Source organism: Sphaerulina musiva (genome assembly GCF_000320565.1).
Source record: "Sphaerulina musiva SO2202 unplaced genomic scaffold SEPMUscaffold_4, whole genome shotgun sequence".
Taxonomy (NCBI): domain Eukaryota; kingdom Fungi; phylum Ascomycota; class Dothideomycetes; order Mycosphaerellales; family Mycosphaerellaceae; genus Sphaerulina; species Sphaerulina musiva.
Window position 1 is genome coordinate 1263650 of NW_016017386.1, and position 16257 is coordinate 1279906.

Below are 16257 nucleotides of genomic sequence, written 5' to 3' on the forward strand. Positions count from 1 at the left end.
CTGGTCGAAAAAAGAAAATCTTTGTCGAAGGCAACGATAAGGAGATGCTCGATGCAATAGCGCTGGTGAAAGAGTACATGCTCGGGGCCCACAGCGATGCCGGAAGACGAGGTGCTCGTAGCGGAAGACGAGGTGCTCGTGGCGGCAGTGCTAATAGAAGACAAGGTGCTCGGGGCGCCAATGCTGGTGGAAAAAGAAATCTTTGTCGAAGGCAAAGATAGGGAGATGCTCGGGGCAACAGCGCTGGTGAAAGAGTACATGCTCGGGGCCAAGGCGATGCCGGAAGAGGAGGTTCTCGTAGCGGAAGACGAGGTGCTCGTGGACACAGCGCTAGTAGAAGATGAGGAGGTGCTCGAGGCTACAGCGCTGGTGGAAGACGAGGTGCTCGAGGCAACAGCGCTGGTGGAAGAAGATGAGGTGCTGGGGGCCACAGCGATGGTGGAAGACGAGGTGCTCGTGGCGACAGCACTAGTAGAAGACGAGGAGGTGCTCGAGGCAACAGCGCTGGTGGAAGACGAGGAGGTGCTCGAGGCAACAGCGCTGGTAGAAGACGAGGAGGTGCTCGAGGCAACAGCGCTGGTGGAAGACGAGGAGGTGCTCGAGGCGACTGCGCTGCTAGAGGATAAGGAGGTGCTTGAGGCGACTGCGCTTGTGTAGGCGCTCGGGGCCACAGCGCTGGTGGATGAGGAGGTGCTTAGGGCCGCAGTGCTGGTGGAAGATGAGGAGGTGCTCGGGACGATAGTGCTAGTAGAGGACGAGGTGCTCAGGGCCACAGCGCTGGTGGAAGATGAGGAGGTGCTCGAGGCAACAGAGCTTGAAGAGGAGGAGCCACCTGATAGCATTACAGCAGTATCCACGTTGGAGTTGGAAGAAGCAGTAGTGATACTGCTCTTAAGGTAGCACGTGCCAGCGTTGGAGCCGCCAACGTACGAAAAGCCAACGCAGCCAGCAGTGGCTTTGCAGATTGGAATGCATCCAGAGAAAGAAGAGGCTGGGGCAGCGCTCAAATCACCACCGGAACGGTCAGTGCCGCACTCGATTGTGTATCCATCAGTAGTAGTACCACTGCTGGCAAGTTGCTGGCAGGATGAGCCGGCAGTCGAGGTAGGGGTGACGGAGGTGCTCGACGCTACAACGCTAGTCGAAGATGCGGAGGTGCTCGAAGCAATAGAGCTAGTTGGGGCAACGGAGCTGCTCGTCGCAACAGAGCTAGTCGATACAATAGAGCTGGTCGATGCAATAGAGCTGGTCGATGCAATAGAGCTGGTGGATACAACAGAGCTGGTGGATACAACAGAGCTGGTGGATACAACAGAGCTGGTGGATGCAACAGAGCTGGTGGATGCAACAGAGCTGGTGGATGCAACAGAGCTGGTGGATGCAACAGAGCTGGTGGATGCAACAGAGCTGGTCGATGGAACAGAGCTGGTCGATGCAGTAGAGTTGGCCGGTACAATGAAGCTGGTCGAGGCAACAGAGCTAGTCGAGGCAACAGAGCTAGTCGAAGAAACTGTGCTAATTGAAGACGAAGAAGAGCCAGCTGGGAGCTTCACAGCATTGTCCACGTTCGAGCTGGGCGAAGAAGGATTGGCACTACCCTTAAGATAGCATGTACCGGCATTGGAACCGCCAAGGTATGAAAAGCCAACACAGCCAGCAGTAGAGTCGCAGATTTGAATGCATCCAGAGAACGAGGAGGACGAGGCAGCACCTATGTCGCCACCAGCGCGATCGGTGCTGCATTCGATTGTGTATCCATCAACGACGACGCCGTTGCCAAGTTGCTTGCAGGATGAGCCATAAGAGCTGGGAGCGATGGGAGCCGATGATGATGTGCTCTGGATAGATGAGGAGGAAGCAACCTGGGTGGAAGAAGAGGTAGCAGCCGGGGCTGAAGTCGTGCTGACTGATTGTGCAGGGGAGGAAGCTGGCGCACTGCTATAGCCTTGCGGAGTCAAGGGAGAGTCCGAAACGGAAGAAGCTGGGGCGCTGCTAGAGCTTTGCTGGATCGAGGAAGAGACCGAAACCGAAGAGGCTTGCTGAGTTGAGGAAGAGGACGAAGCCGAAGAATCAGGCTTGACTGCCATGTCGACATTGGATGCATTGATCTGATCAACCAGGCTGCTCTTGAAGTAACAGGTACCACCCCCATAGCCTTCAACCCAGGCAAATCCAATGCAGCCGGCCAGCTGATCGCACATAGGCATACAGCCCTCGAATGAACCGGCCTGGCCATTGCTGAGGTCACCTCCCGGTCGATCGGCACCTGTGGAGGGTGAAGGTTAGCAGATGATATAGACGCGGGAGAAGTTGCTGTATCATGCGACCCATCCTTACCACATGTGACAGTGTACTGTCCGTCTTGGTTTCCACTTCCGATCACCTCGCAAGATCTGCTACCGGTAGGGGTGGACTGCGGAAGAGCAGAGGCAATGCCTGCGACGGCCACGAGGCCGGCGAAGACGGAAGAGACCATCTTGTTGAGTAGTGATTGACTTGATACCTGAGAGGAGGTCCGAGCAGCGAAGCGAAGAGATCGTGAGCGAGTGAGTGATGATGATGAGAATGAGTTATCACATGGACACTGAGGCCGGTTATATATCGCTGAGTAGCATGCTCTCGAATTCCTAGCCTTGCTCAGTCTTGGAGGATATATGTCATTCGTTCTGGATCATGAAATGATCGCACGCGAGGCGTTGAGTAGTGCAGTCGCTACAGCCTCTGCACTACTCCACCAGTCAACACTATTGTCGCGACAGGCGGCGTGGACGGACTGGACCGAAATCGAGCGGAATGCTGCGGACCTCAGCCATCGTTGTCGACATGTTGGCGACTTCGATCATGAATTGGCAATGGCCTCAGGAATTGGCATGACCTGCGGGCTGAAGGGAGTATAGTGCGTTGACAAAGAGTCGAAAGTTTGCATGCCGCTCCGGGAACCACCAACGGTATGGTAGAGACAACGCCGTCGCAGAACCAGCGGGAGTACCCATGTGGTGAACCTGTCCACTGAACGAGCCGAACTGGTTCCATCTAGGCCCGCGTAGAAAGTATCGCAAGGTTGATACCAGCCCAAATTGGGAAATCGACATGGCGGACCAGTTCCTCGTGGCATTTGTGGCTTCATTACACGTTCTATTCCATATTGTTGCAACACAATTCCAGATCAACGCGCCGCAGCAGCCACTGGTGATCTGGAGCTGCGGCTCGCGGCTGAGCCACAGACGGAGGATCGTCCGCGAACGTGAGCTGAGTGTTGCCCCCAACAAGACCTGAGTCGCCCAGCACGCTGGTCAGCCCGGGTTTCGCTGTCTTATCTCTGTGATGGATGGTACGGATCGGCACCACATATGTGATAAACGCCGATACCTGAGACCCGACCTTACAAACACCGCATAATCCTGCCGGCAGGTCGGATATGCTGTTGAGCTGGATTTTTTTTTCTTTCTCAAAAGGCGCAATATGTCTCGGTTCTACAGCTCTGTTGGTCTCCTTGGCCTGTGCCTGTCCAGGGTTGACTATGCCTGGGACCTCATTTGCTCCATGGACTCCAGATTCGAATATAAACTTTACAATTATCGGTGATGAAGAATTTCATGATGCCCTTATTGTGGATACTGTGGGCACGGTAGAGAGCGTGGTGGTCATCGTTTTGGAATCGGGGTATGAGCCTTGGCACCCATTATCCAGCGCTGTCTTGCCTGACTCGACTGTTGACATGGTCTCCACGCAGCTGGACACGCTTTTCTGGCTTTGCTGGGGAAAGCTGAGTTTGATGTCGCCAAACGGGTCACCTCGAGGTCCTGCATATGCATTGTATAATCGGGGAAAGTACTTTGCGACAAACGCGTTGTCTACCCAAGTTGTCAGCTCTGGGTGGCCAATCAATGCCAAGGTATTAAAGAAGTGCGGTGGTCGTACAAGTGGGGAGACAGCCTCCTATGATGCTCACGGAAAGTTCAATGTTCGAATATAGTGCTGCCTGTGGGTTCTCCCAGGTGTAATCGTCCGAAGTCGTGACTGCATAGAGACTGTAGAAACGAATCACCGTGACAATGCATACTGCACCGCCCAATGCGAACACAACCATCAATAGATACCTTTGTCGTTTCGGTACAATCAGTCTGTTCACGACCGGAAGGGGCAGTATCGCAACAGCTACATCGGTGGCGGCCCCAAAGGCCGAGTTGAAGAACCATATGGGTACTCTCGGCAGGCAGCGACCAGGTTGGTTACGTTGCCAGAAGAAGTCGACCGGCCAGCACAGGAAAATGGTGATGAGAATTGTGAAGACGGTGTATACCAGCACGACCGTCGCAACGATCCGGGCTGAGATCTTGAAGGTGCGGATGCTGCCAAAGACTTGGATGCATTGCGATATCTGCGTGCAATCGTCAGAATTCGAGCCATATAGGTCTCACGAGCACTCGGCACATGCGTACGATCGAGAGCTTCGCCGCGGGGAGTCCAATGTGGTAGAAGATGATAGAAATCCATAGCCAACGCAGTGATTCAGTCTGTTGAAATTCGCTAAGTTCGACGAGACGGTGGCCTAGTCCGTAGTACGCTGAAGAAGCAAGGATAAGCGGAAATCCTCTTGCGATCTTCTCGTGATCCACTCACTCTCAAGTGCCTGGCATACAGTGAAACAGCACGCGCAGAGCAATGCCACAAACATGAGGACGTCATCTTGTTCGAGCTTGCGAAGTATGACCCGACGAGTATATATTCGCAGAGCCACCGCTAAGATCGCTAGCGCGGTGAAGGTGAAGATAACTGCGTATATGGCCGAAGGAGAAGCGTGGCCACTGGGGTTCATAGTGAGTATGTAGCGCGATGTTGCACCAGCAAAATTTGGCGTTGGCGTTGGCGTGCGGACGAGCTGCAACTGATGTGAACCGGAGCGGCGAGCGCAGTCAGATTATTGAAGGCTACATTGTGAGCCATTTCATTGTCAACCTATGAAGTTGAATGAAGCCGTTGGTTTCTACATTAATCCAATGTCATTGGCCGATCGATTTGTTGAGTGTGTAGTTAGGCCAAATCGAGTATTAAAGACGGCCAACCTCGTGCTAGTGGACCGTTAGGATAGGACAGCGATGGGAGAATGACGAGAGTTGGAGGATGGAGCAAGGCCCCCTAGTGATGAATGCATGAAGAACGAAGTCTGGCGGATGCATATCGGAATCTGTTAGTTCCAAGCAGATCTTTTCCGAAGATGCCATCCATGAGCACGCGCACTAGACGCAATGCCAGCTCACGGTTGAGACAGCGGGTTGCCAGCTCGCCGACGTTGTTCAATATCATGGTCAGGGGGAGGGAGGACAAAAAGGAGGAGAAAGGAGAAAGGAGGGGAACGTACCTCCTAGGAAGCCTAAGGCAAGGAAGCCTAGGAAGCGGTGCCGCCTCTGTCCGGACTGCGGTGGAGCAGGCTCTAAGGCATCTATCTATAAGGCACCCATACTTTATGCCTGAATGGATGAACCTGTTTCCTTGATTCAAGCACATCGGGGCAGTCACACCATCACAGGCATTCACGTAACGTGTGTAGTTTCGGGCTGTGTACATTACATGTACCTTTATAGCACTCCATATTATACTATATGCACCAGCCTTCCTGTGACAAGACTCCCACATTCTGCCTATACCGTGTCTTTTTATCCCGATGCCATTCCCGCGTCACTAACGACATCAGAACTATTATCACTACTACCGCCTGTCACCATGGCGTACCGCGACGGCGATTCCAGCGACGACTCGACGCTCTACTCTCGGGGCAGCAGACACCGCAGACGCCGCTCCTCTCCATCGGAACGTACCAGGCGACCACGTCGAAGCAGACGCTACGCCTCTCCGCCGCCACGCGCCGATCCAAAGGGCAGCAGTGGCGGCGGCAGCAGCAGCACGGGCACCTTCATCAAGCTCGGCCTTGGGGTCGTGTTGGTACAGATTGTGGCGACGTGCTTTAGCTCTTGGGTCAAAGACAAGCAGGAAGCGACCGAGAAAGAGTATCGTGACGAGAAGCGCCGCGCATTTGAAAAGGCCAAAGCGAAGCGACGCCGCGACGAAGAGGAGCACGAAAAGCGCCGTCAGAGAGAAGAGGATGACGACACCCGCGCGAGCGACTGGGACGAACGGGAGGTGATTATTCGAGAAGGCAGAAGACTTGCATATGCGCCTGGTGATGCGGACTCTGCGAGGGAACTCAGCGGAGACCGGGAAGTGCGCAGGATTGAGCCGGCGCCGGACGATTATTACGATGATTACGAGGATGATGACTACGAGTACAGCGACGAGGATGATGACGACTGGGACGATGTGAGACGACGAAGACGGCGACGAGCTGCCAGTGTGGCGTCGAGGAGTCAAAGTCGATTTGGTCGGAGGAAGAGTGTAACTGGAATGAGAGGTTCCAGAAGTCGGAGTCGACCTGCAGAGCGAGTAACTTGAGATACGCTCCGTAGGGGGCTCGTTCTCCGCACACGGCGTGCTCTATTGCGAAGCCGAGAATTGCCAGCAGTCCACTCAGATATTCCGAAACGACCTCCATAATGACCCCTCTCTGCTCCAGGAGAGTGAGTTATGCTCATGAAAGCACTTTGTATACTCCCATGAACGCCGACGCCGCCAAATGGCAACCAGAAGTTCATTATTGTGATGACGTTGCTTGCGCTTTGTGACTTGCCTGATTGGAACATGTGCCACGGCAGTCCTCGTTTGTACAGCAACGCAGCGAGGCATTGCTCATTCTACCTCGACTAGGACGATTAATTAGCTACATGAGTGATGGGTTCTCAATGTAGGACAGTCAACCTGAGGTGGCCAGACGTGGAAGAAAAGTGCTAAATGTACAAGTCTTTCAGTGGTAGATGTACAAAACTAAGCTCACTAACTAAGCACTGTAACATTACTTCAGTTCTGTCAATTCCTCATCCAGCATCGCCTTGAAACTGAAAGGCTCAAACGCTATCCCCTCCCCAATGAAATGTTTGCTCATGGCTTCGACCCAATGCAATCGAAGGGAGTGCAACATGGCACTGGTTCCCTCCATGACAACCAGGACCGCAATAGTGAGCGCAAACCAAAAGACGAATGCTACGAAGATGACAATCACGCCCACAGCTCCCGTGAAGCCAAATGCATTCTTCATCGTCATGGACCATAATACAATGGACAGCTGCTGGTGAGCAAGTGACAGAGCCCAGAGTCGAAGGTAGGAGGCTGTATGCGAGACACAGTTCAAGCAGAACTCGATTGTGTGGATGACCTGGTGAATCATGACTTCGCTGAACTCGAACTCTTCGTGGCCTTCGCCATGGCCGATATCTTGAGTAATGACGGCACCGTCGAGATCACTCTCTGCGAAGCTGGGACGCGCAGCATCACCGTTCGCGTAACCGGACTCGTCTTGATCGTCAAGAGCGCTGATTGCCGTGGACTCGCCGATGCCACGATAGCCCTGAGCACGAGCCTTGTTGTGCTCGTAGCGGAGGTAGAAAGGCTTCAAGAACAGCATGATCGGCACCATGGCAACAGCAAGCAGTACCAGCACGACCTGGACCCCACCTTGTCCGGAGTAGAGCTGCTCCTCAACGGTGCCAGGCGACAAGAACATGTAGATAAGCATGTTTAGCAAGTTTGGCGGTTGTTGACCAATGGCGTACCAGTCAACCACCCATTTCCAGACAATGGTGAGAACCAAATATCCAAAGATGCCTTGGAAGAATATCATACCAGGAATGAAGTTGCCCCAAATATCGATGGGCGTCTTGAAGTGGCGCGCATTGACGTAAGACAGGCACAGGGAGTATGTCATATGCGCCCAGCCCATGATGATAGACAGTTTCATCTTGTAGCTATTGCTGAAAAGAAGGTCATTGTCTGTATCGTGCCACCTCCAGTCGAGGCCGAATGGGTAGGTATAGCCCTCGACACGGTGTGCCTTAACAGTCCCACCCTTGGTGGAATTGTAGTTGTCCGGGAAGTCCCACTCCCACATACTCTTGAAGATAGGGATTTCCTTGGAGAAAGCATCGCAGTAAATCAGTCCAGTATACATAGAAAAAATTCCCATCATGAGCATGATGTATCGTCCATAGAAAGCCATGCCGAACAACTCGTCTTGTTTGCCGCGCTGAAGCGGCTTCTCGAAGTAGATCATGGCGACGGCGGCAAGGGTCATGATAGCTCCATGTCCAAAATCTCCGAACATGACAGCGAACAGGAAGGGGAACGTGACGATAGTCGGAAGACCAGGGTTGACTTCGGTGTACTTCGCAGTACCGTAGGCATCGATGATAGTTTGGAAACCGAGGGTGAATTTGTTGGTCTTGTTGTAGGTTGGAGGTGTCTTGGAGGTCCTGATCTGGTTGACGATGGTGGGCACTGAGTGACCGGCACGATCGTTGACGTCCTGCAGTGTGGACTTGATCAAACCTAGATTTGATGTTGGGGCCCATGCCTCCGCGACCAATGTTTTGCGTGCCGGATCGTAGGAGAAGGTGTTCAAGGTCTGGTAGACGCTCTTTTCCTTTTTGATGACGATCATCCAGGCAGCCAGGGAGCGCCCGATTTGCGTGAGTTCAGCATCAAGAGTCCTCTTTGTGTTTCCCAGAACGTTTCCAAGATCCTGAAGACGGCTGTTGACCTCGTGAATCTGGTCTCGGCGCAGTTCGCTGTTCTCGTCCACATTGTAGATATCAGCACCCAAGCTCTCAGAGATCTTCCTGATCTTCGCGATAATCTCCTTGCCATGCGCAAAGATGACGAACACGTTCTTGTGCACCTCTTCGTTCTTCTCTGGGTCCAATATAGCATCTGGAATCTCCGACTGGTTCATATAAAGATTGCCACGCAGGGTACGCCAGAGTATACGCTCAAAGGCGCCCATGCGCTCGCGAGGGATCACACCAGCCACGAAGCCAATATTCATCACGCTGAAGCTCTGCTGGCCGCCTTCGGCATTTCCATTGGCGTTTTCAACATCCGACAGCAACGGGGAGTCATCGGAGGAGTCAATGGACTGTCGAATCTCCTGGGTCTGTCCACGAGCGCGATCGAAGAAGCCGCCAGCCTCACGCAATACCCAACGCCACTCGGTAAGCTCGCTTTCTCGCTTCTTCAAAGTCTCATAGCTCTCGTTCAAGCTCTGTATGCGCTGCTCCAAGCTCTGGCTGCGGTCTGCCAGTTCGTCGATTTCGGCGGCCGATGGCGCGGCGAAGGTGTTGCTGAACTCGTAGATGGAGCGCATCTCGATTCCGTTCTTTTCAATCTGCGAGCGGAAGTAGGTGAGTTGTCGTTCAACATTGTCCAGCCGGCGGATCTCCTGCGTGAAGGTGCGCTGAAAGGCGGTCGTTTCGGGGTTGAGCTATGGGACTCTAGTCAGCACAATGAGCCCAACTCCAGCTCAGCAATACGACGCTTGCATACATCGCGGAACTGCATCACGCCCAGCTCTCCCAACGCTGACACAACCTCGCGCCCAATCTCGTTGGCCACATAGAGCTGCGTCAGCGTCATCTCCTGCGAGCGGAAGAGGGATTCCTGTTTGCCCGCCATCTTGACGAGTCCTCTCCGAGGGCGGCGGGAGAGGTGGCGGCGGGATTTTGATGATGGAAGGGTTCGGTGGTGGTGGTGATGGTGTTGGAGAAGTCAAGGGAAGGGGAGACCTGCACGGAGCTGTCTGTCGCCTTCGAACATGATGCAGATGCAGTCCAATAATCACGTGACGCGGTGCTCCACTTTTGTTACAGAAATAAAGGCATGTACCTTGCATGCACGTATACATGTACGCACTCGACATGTCCGACCAGACCACTCAAGACCTGCAACAGACGTCAAGCCATCAGCTTCAACAGCACAGTCAATATGAATGGAGCAAGCACAGAAGTCCATGGATCAACCGAAGCAACGGAGACATTCGTGTTCGACTGCGCAACCTCCGACAGGCGGTTGAAACGGAGCGTGCTCATGTTACACAGATCTGACCAGACCAGTTATACAGGACTCAATCCGGGCAGAGCAACATCGCACTGGGGTGGGTGAATATTGCAGCCTCTGTGGCCATGTCGAGGCTGTACTGAGCTTCTGCAGTCATCTTCTAGTTGAACTGTTGAACACGTAGTCTTCGTCACCGGAGCAGGATCATAGATGGCAATCTGGAGCACCGCTCCAAGCCAATACTCTTGAGCTCGGTGTCGGCGTTCTTCCTTCAGATAGAAGCACTATGAAAATTGAAGAGAGCATCGCTGTTGGCAGAGATACTGTTATGTCAGATGGAGGAGGTATTTTTCGAGTCCGAGCTCTCGTAAGGTTTCGACGAGCTGAGTGTGGGAGGATCAAGAAGCGTATGTCAAGACATCGCAGACCGAGTACGACAACAAGACAGCGTTACACAAGTCATCAGACCTTACTCTGGGCGTTGAGTTCGAATGTATTCTACTGCAGAACACTAGGGACTCGCCTCCACGGCCTAATTCAGTCGAAGGCGCACATCTTGGCTCGAAAATGGTATATGCTGAGCTCTCCAGGCCTGTACTCACACAAGGTCCAGATCTGTGGTGTAAAAAATACCAATATTAGCTAGCATTAATCCCGTAGATGAACGGCAAGGAAGAAACACGGCGCGATGGCCGCTGTGACGGCCGGCTTGTTTTCGAGGATATCTTCAACACTAAGATCCTCAAGGCACTGTCAAGAGAGATGCTTGAGAACATAAAATCGAATTCAGTCAGAGTTCGAAGGCGGATTCTGAGCGTAACTGGCAAGATCTGGTCTGGTCCACGCGACGACTGTGGACTCCGACCCGATTGAAGATATAGGAACGAGATCGAGGCGATCTAGGTCCGACTGTCAGAGTGCAGCAAAACCTAGGAAAAAGTAGAAGCTGGCATGGCGGCCTATATGGGAGTCAGAGTTAAATACCTTGGCAAGGCTCCTGCTAATGGACGAAATGTGGATGGGTGCATGTCGATGTGAAGACAGAAAGGAGAGAGAACATTGAAGGGCAAGACATTCAAGCCCGGTGATGACAACCTAAGGACGGAGAGATTTCGGACCCGAGGATGGACCGATGTAGAACTCAAACTACCTCTTACATATATATCTTTGAAAAAACATCGCACAATCGGCTCGAAGACCTTTGCTCCGCTGTTCTACATGTCTTCTACCAAAAGTCGACCATTCGCCGTCAAGGCAGATTCAAAAGGAAACACAGTCGACATCCAAATCGGTGAATTACCAGGCATCGTGGCCGAGAATCTGGGCTTGGCAACATGGGGAGCAGCTGTAGTCCTAGCAGACATCCTCTACCGCTGGACAGAAGAAATCCAAACCTCAATCGGCCAAGACTACAGAAAGGACCACTCGTCGCCTCTTGATCTATCCCAACACATCCCAATTCTCGAACTAGGCGCCGGGACGGGGCTAGCAGGCCTTACAGCTTCCGCTCTCTGGAATCTGCCAGCAGTGCTAACCGATCTCGAGCCTGTGATTCCGGGTATAGCTCACAACATCAGTCTAAACCCTTCCTTACAAGCATTTTCCGGCACGCTAGACTGGACGCAACCTTCGACTCTGGTGACTACTACTACGACAACAGAGCACCAGCACCAGCACCAGCCCACCATCATCTCCTCCTCCCCCTCTTCATCTTCCTCCACAAAAGCCTCCATCATCCTCGCCGCAGACACATGTTACACATCCTCGCACCCTCACCTCATCACCTCAACCGTAAAAACCTGGCTCCAGCACCACAAATCCGCTCGAGCAATTTTCTGTTACCCCTTACGGATGTCCTATCTCGACCACGCGAGAAATCTGTGGTCGGAAATGGAACGTCAGGGGTTCGTTGCCATTGAGGAAGGGCGAGAAGAAGCTCGGGAACTATGGGGAGAAATTGCTCCCGTGCCCTATGAGTGGTCGGTGTGGGGATGGAGGGACTTTCATCCGGAGGCGGTGGCGAAGGAGGAGGCGGAGAGGGATAAGGGAGAGGTAGGGTGGTTGGCTATGTGAGGGAGATTCAGGTTTGGGATGACAAACTTACTAAATCAATTCCCTCGTGGACGAGCATGCTCTGGATCTAACAATGAGCACCATGCAAAAGGTAAGACACGCGGCGAGAATCTGGATATATCAGAGAAGAGAATTCCGAGAATATCCATGTGGGAGATACAGTGTGCTACTGATTGTGCATTAAAGGGGCCCTCGTTCGCACGACAGCTTCACCATGGAAGATGATCGAGCTCGTCGGTGCAGAAGAAGCTGCGATCGGTCGTTCTTCTTGGGTCGATGGACCAAACTACTCAGTTGCCAGAGACTATTGTTGAATGATTTTTCAACCCCCCGACCAAAAATCCGAAGCCTTCGTCACATGTATACATCGCAAAAGACGAACAATCAGGGTCACAGGTAGATATTCACAAAGGAAGCCAGTGATTTCAAATTCATCATATACGACCCTGACCATACATGTCGCCCAACAACCGCTCCTCTAAATTTTACTATCGCCATATTTCGCCCTAATTCCCTTTCCTTCCGCAATTTTCTTCCTGCTGCTACCTGTACCACCCTGCTGACCCACCCCTGCATCTGCCACATCAATCACATACCACAAACTCACTGCCGTGGCTACAAGTCTCCCTTCAGGATCCCACACCTCCGCTTCAATATCAAATCTCCCATCGACACATTCCCTCGTGTGCCATCGCAACATCAACCACTTGACGCCTTCCGGAGCCAAAGGCCTCTTGACCTCAATCGTCATCGAGACCGTCGGATAATATCTCGGACTTGCCCACGCGGGATGGTCATAACTACTCAGGCCCCGGGTTTCGTTTTCCACGGCTCGAAGGGGCATGTTGAGGTTATTATGAGGGGCGTTATGGGTGTAGAAGTTTTCGATGGGAGGGACGGCATGGTCCATAACGAGGCCTAACATGGGTTGCGTCCAGGTCTCGTGGGGCAGGCGGGGGGTGAGCCATTGGGTTGTGATTCTTTTGTGCATGGGGTTGCTACTGTCTTGAAGGATGGGGGTTTGGCGTTCGATGGCGAATATGGCCTAGATTGGGAACGTGAAAGGTAAGCAAGTCGTCTTTTCGGATTATTCGGAGGAGGCTGGGAAAGCATTTCTGTTCTTCAGAGGCCATCCTAGCATCGCCCGGATAACGAGCTGCAGTGAGATGTTGCAGACCGAGACAGGCTTTCGAGCGATTTTTCGTCTCACTGACATTACACAGAGCGTGGTTAGGAGTTTTGGGATCCCGTCCCACGTCGTAGCGGATCCAGTATTTGTCTTGACCGGACAAGACCGCAGCGAAATCAATGGGTGGAGGCAGAGGGGTAAGTTGATAAGACATGGGAATGCTGATGGTATTGCGGACAGCAAGAGGGCCGCAGTTTGTAGCGTAGCAGACTGCGTTTTCAATACCTTTCTGTGACAAGCTGGCGTGTACTGTACTTGTTGCTTTCCCGATTCGAACATCGCGAATCTTGATGGTGATGGGACCCGTGGAACATGGTCGGAGGAACTCGGTATGGAGCGAGAAGGTGTTGTGCTGGTTCTGCTTTGCTAGAGTGTTGGAGAAATGAGTCTGGATGACTTTCCAGAGAATGGCAACAATGAAGCCGCCGTGAGCAGCTAGGCAGTTTGTCGATCAGCCCGGGTCAGATATAGTCATTCTCGTCAGACATGTAATATATACGTGCAAAGACACTTACATGGACCATGGCTAAATTCGACGTGGATATTCGCATCATAAGTATGGCTGTCCACAATCTTCACGACCGCGACTTCGTCGAACGTGAACAGCTCTTTACCTCGTACGCCATCGCGCCGCACAAACCGAAGTGTATCTGGAGGCATTGGAGAAGCTCGATAGCTTTCGTCGTGAACAGCTCAGGATATGATCGTGGGTGGTGATGACATGGACAGAAATGACTCGAACAAAGAACGGCAATGCCCCCTCCCCCTCCCCCTGGGTGGGCACAGAGTGAATGGCAACACTTGGAGTCAGCATGTGCGACATCCTGTCATGTTGGCGGACTGCTCCAGTACTTTCTGAGAAGAGGTAAGAGTGGCCACGGCTCACCCCGTTTAGTACTACCTTACCTACTGACACCCACATCATACATGTCGAAGTGACAAGGGAGCCACTTTTGCAGGGTTCAACTTTCACATGGGCGGCAGTTCTTGGCGAACAGTGCCTGACCTTTCCTGCAGCTTCGACCTTGCCGTCGTATTATTCCAGAGCAGTGTCAGGTTCGTGATAATATCCTGGTCTGCGCCCACAGGTCAATGCTCGCATATCCATATCTACGAGTGTGGCCTGCCAGGTGGAGTAGTGAGACCATTTTCGGTGAATTGCGGGTTTATTCCTTCGCGATCTCTGCGAGACGTTGTTGAACAGCGGAAAACGTATGGCGATATCAACACTTTCACCATTTCTGAGTAGGTACCCATTAGGTTCTGCAGATCCCGTCAGCCATCCCACGAGCGCAGCACATCCTCAATATCGAGGTTGGGAACACATTAGCAATTCAACCGAATTCTCTGTTGCCGTCCAATTACAACACATGGCCATGTCGGTAGTCGTACACCTTTTATTGGCTCGATCTGTTCACGACGCCGATGCATAACAAGGCATCAATCATGTACACGTGAGCAGGACTTTACGCCTTGCCCACCAGCTTTCCATCGCCAATCTTTTCCATTTCTCCCTCGCCGATATTTCCTGTTGTTCCACGGTCCATGCTCCTCATGTTTCCCTCCCTACTTGTCATCCTCCTTCTTCTACTCGTCGCTTTCTTCCTCTTCCTCTTCCTCCTTTGATGCAAGCAGCTTCCTCCTCTGCTCCTCTTCGTTCTCAGCCTCTGCGGCCTGGTGCTCTCTCAGCTCCCTGACGCGCTCTGCCGGGCCCGAAGAGCGACCAATGCGATCAGCAACTTGTCCACGCCCAATGAGCGAGACGACGATCGAGGCACCAACGATGAAAGTCAGCACAAAACGGTAGGTGCCGTACCACTGCGGAGCCCATCCGCTTCGGGCTGCGCGGACATCCTTGTAATACATGTAGTTGAAGACGAGAAATTGGCTAATCAGAGCATACTCGACGGGAAGGAGGATGGTTGGCCAGGCGAGAGCAGTGCCAATGACACCGATGGAGTATCGCTGCCAGCCTTGCTCGCCACCAAACTTGGCCCATTCGAGACCCCAGTGGATGGCACCGAGGAAGGAGATGATCTGCAAGTGCAGTCAGTGGGATTCAGTGCCTGAGGGTTAATCATCAGCATGCTCGCTAGCACGTACGGTAGCTCCATATCCGACTTGCAAAGGCTCGAGAATGTGGAGGAGCAGCTCGGCCGACTTCTCGTCGAGAAGGAGACCGGAGCCGACTTCGTGCGCGCGATGGACCTCGTAGGCGCAGGCGACGGTGCTCATTGAGGTGGCGACGTAGGGAAGGACACCGGCCAGACCAATGTAGAGGGCGGGTTTGGGGACTTCGGAGAGGTCGAAGGTGTCCTTGATGGTCTGGATATCGGCACTCACACCCGACATGATTTTCTGGTCCTCCTGCTGCTCCTTGACGCCGACTTCGCCAAAGACGGGATGCACCGTCGAGTCAAGGCTGACCATCTCCGGGTCGGCCTCGATGATGTGCTTGGCGAGTTCCTTCTCATGTTTGGTGTCGACGGTGTCGACTGGGTCCTTGTTAGAGGCCGCGGCTCCACGCGCGAATTGCAGGGCCAATGGCTTCATAGACGCCGCGGCGAGCGGCCTCCTCGTGAGCGTGCATAGCTGCGAGGTGAATTGGGATTGTAGCCGACCGTTGACGGTGCGAAGGGCCGGCTGGGATGGGACGGCGGCGTGGGTACGGGCATGGGCATGGGCATGGGCATGGAGGGAACGGAAGAGGGTGCGCGACGCGCCGTTGCGGAACATGGCGATGAGCCTTGAGGGGAAAGTAAGATGGGAGAACACAGAGGAGGAGTGGAGCGGAGTGGAGTGGAGGGGGACAGTGAGGTACAATACCTAGTCAAGGAACAGCAGTGGTGGTGGTGGTGGTGATAGTACCAGTGGTGGTGGTGGTGAGCAGTTAGCAGCACCTATGAGCTGAGCCTTGAGGTTGAGCTTGGGCGAAGCTTGGCTTGGATGAGCTTGAGTGAGGAACTGGAAGCTGGTGCATGCACGGTGACGTCATCTTTCACGATGTGACGAGGAATTGGATCTAGTGGGACATCGCGTGTGCGTGCCTTCCTGCG

At 53.2% G+C, this 16257-nt stretch overlaps 8 protein-coding genes across 8 annotated transcripts; 3 read left to right on the forward strand and 5 right to left on the reverse strand.

Annotated features, from left to right (window-relative positions):
- Nucleotides 1-96: 96 nt before the first annotated feature.
- On the forward strand, nucleotides 97-657 carry SEPMUDRAFT_116535 (uncharacterized protein; the record flags this gene model as incomplete). Its single annotated transcript, XM_016901270.1, has 1 exon — nucleotides 97-657. One exon carries the CDS (start codon nucleotides 97-99, stop codon nucleotides 655-657), a length of 561 nt encoding a protein of 186 aa, XP_016761621.1.
- Nucleotides 658-692: 35 nt separating this feature from the next.
- On the reverse strand, nucleotides 693-2476 carry SEPMUDRAFT_64456 (uncharacterized protein; the record flags this gene model as incomplete). Its single annotated transcript, XM_016909680.1, has 3 exons — nucleotides 693-1245; nucleotides 2059-2266; nucleotides 2338-2476. Coding segments are annotated over 3 exons (900 nt in total), but the record flags the coding sequence as incomplete, so codon positions are not given.
- Nucleotides 2477-3594: 1118 nt separating this feature from the next.
- On the reverse strand, nucleotides 3595-4819 carry SEPMUDRAFT_64458 (uncharacterized protein; the record flags this gene model as incomplete). The annotated part of the gene is made up of 4 exons (XM_016909681.1): nucleotides 3595-3854; nucleotides 3922-4381; nucleotides 4443-4604; nucleotides 4643-4819. The coding sequence occupies 4 exons, from the start codon at nucleotides 4817-4819 to the stop codon at nucleotides 3595-3597; spliced, it is 1059 nt and encodes a 352-aa protein (XP_016761623.1).
- Nucleotides 4820-5598: 779 nt separating this feature from the next.
- SEPMUDRAFT_148772 (uncharacterized protein) lies at nucleotides 5599-6610 on the forward strand. Its single transcript, XM_016905137.1, has one exon. The coding sequence runs from the start codon at nucleotides 5725-5727 to the stop codon at nucleotides 6448-6450; it is 726 nt and encodes a 241-aa protein (XP_016761624.1). The 5' UTR covers nucleotides 5599-5724; the 3' UTR covers nucleotides 6451-6610.
- A 250-nt stretch (nucleotides 6611-6860) lies between these two features.
- Nucleotides 6861-9629, reverse strand: SEPMUDRAFT_132783 (vacuolar ATP synthase 98 kDa subunit). Its single transcript, XM_016902515.1, has 2 exons — nucleotides 9430-9629; nucleotides 6861-9367 (listed from the first exon to the last, which is right to left on the reverse strand). The coding sequence occupies exons 1-2, from the start codon at nucleotides 9556-9558 to the stop codon at nucleotides 6908-6910; spliced, it is 2589 nt and encodes an 862-aa protein (XP_016761625.1). The 5' UTR covers nucleotides 9559-9629; the 3' UTR covers nucleotides 6861-6907.
- A 1528-nt stretch (nucleotides 9630-11157) lies between these two features.
- Nucleotides 11158-12383, forward strand: SEPMUDRAFT_84377 (uncharacterized protein; the record flags this gene model as incomplete). The annotated part of the gene is made up of 2 exons (XM_016910350.1): nucleotides 11158-11577; nucleotides 11614-12383. 2 exons carry the CDS (start codon nucleotides 11158-11160, stop codon nucleotides 12010-12012), a joined length of 819 nt encoding a protein of 272 aa, XP_016761626.1. The 3' UTR covers nucleotides 12013-12383.
- Nucleotides 12384-12490: 107 nt separating this feature from the next.
- SEPMUDRAFT_42951 (uncharacterized protein) lies at nucleotides 12491-13861 on the reverse strand (the record flags this gene model as incomplete). Its single annotated transcript, XM_016908881.1, has 3 exons — nucleotides 12491-13057; nucleotides 13227-13636; nucleotides 13717-13861. 3 exons carry the CDS (start codon nucleotides 13859-13861, stop codon nucleotides 12491-12493), a joined length of 1122 nt encoding a protein of 373 aa, XP_016761627.1.
- A 603-nt stretch (nucleotides 13862-14464) lies between these two features.
- On the reverse strand, nucleotides 14465-16070 carry SEPMUDRAFT_148775 (uncharacterized protein). Its single transcript, XM_016905138.1, has 3 exons — nucleotides 16028-16070; nucleotides 15305-15947; nucleotides 14465-15238 (listed from the first exon to the last, which is right to left on the reverse strand). The coding sequence occupies exons 2-3, from the start codon at nucleotides 15935-15937 to the stop codon at nucleotides 14789-14791; spliced, it is 1083 nt and encodes a 360-aa protein (XP_016761628.1). The 5' UTR covers nucleotides 15938-15947; nucleotides 16028-16070; the 3' UTR covers nucleotides 14465-14788.
- Nucleotides 16071-16257: the final 187 nt, after the last annotated feature.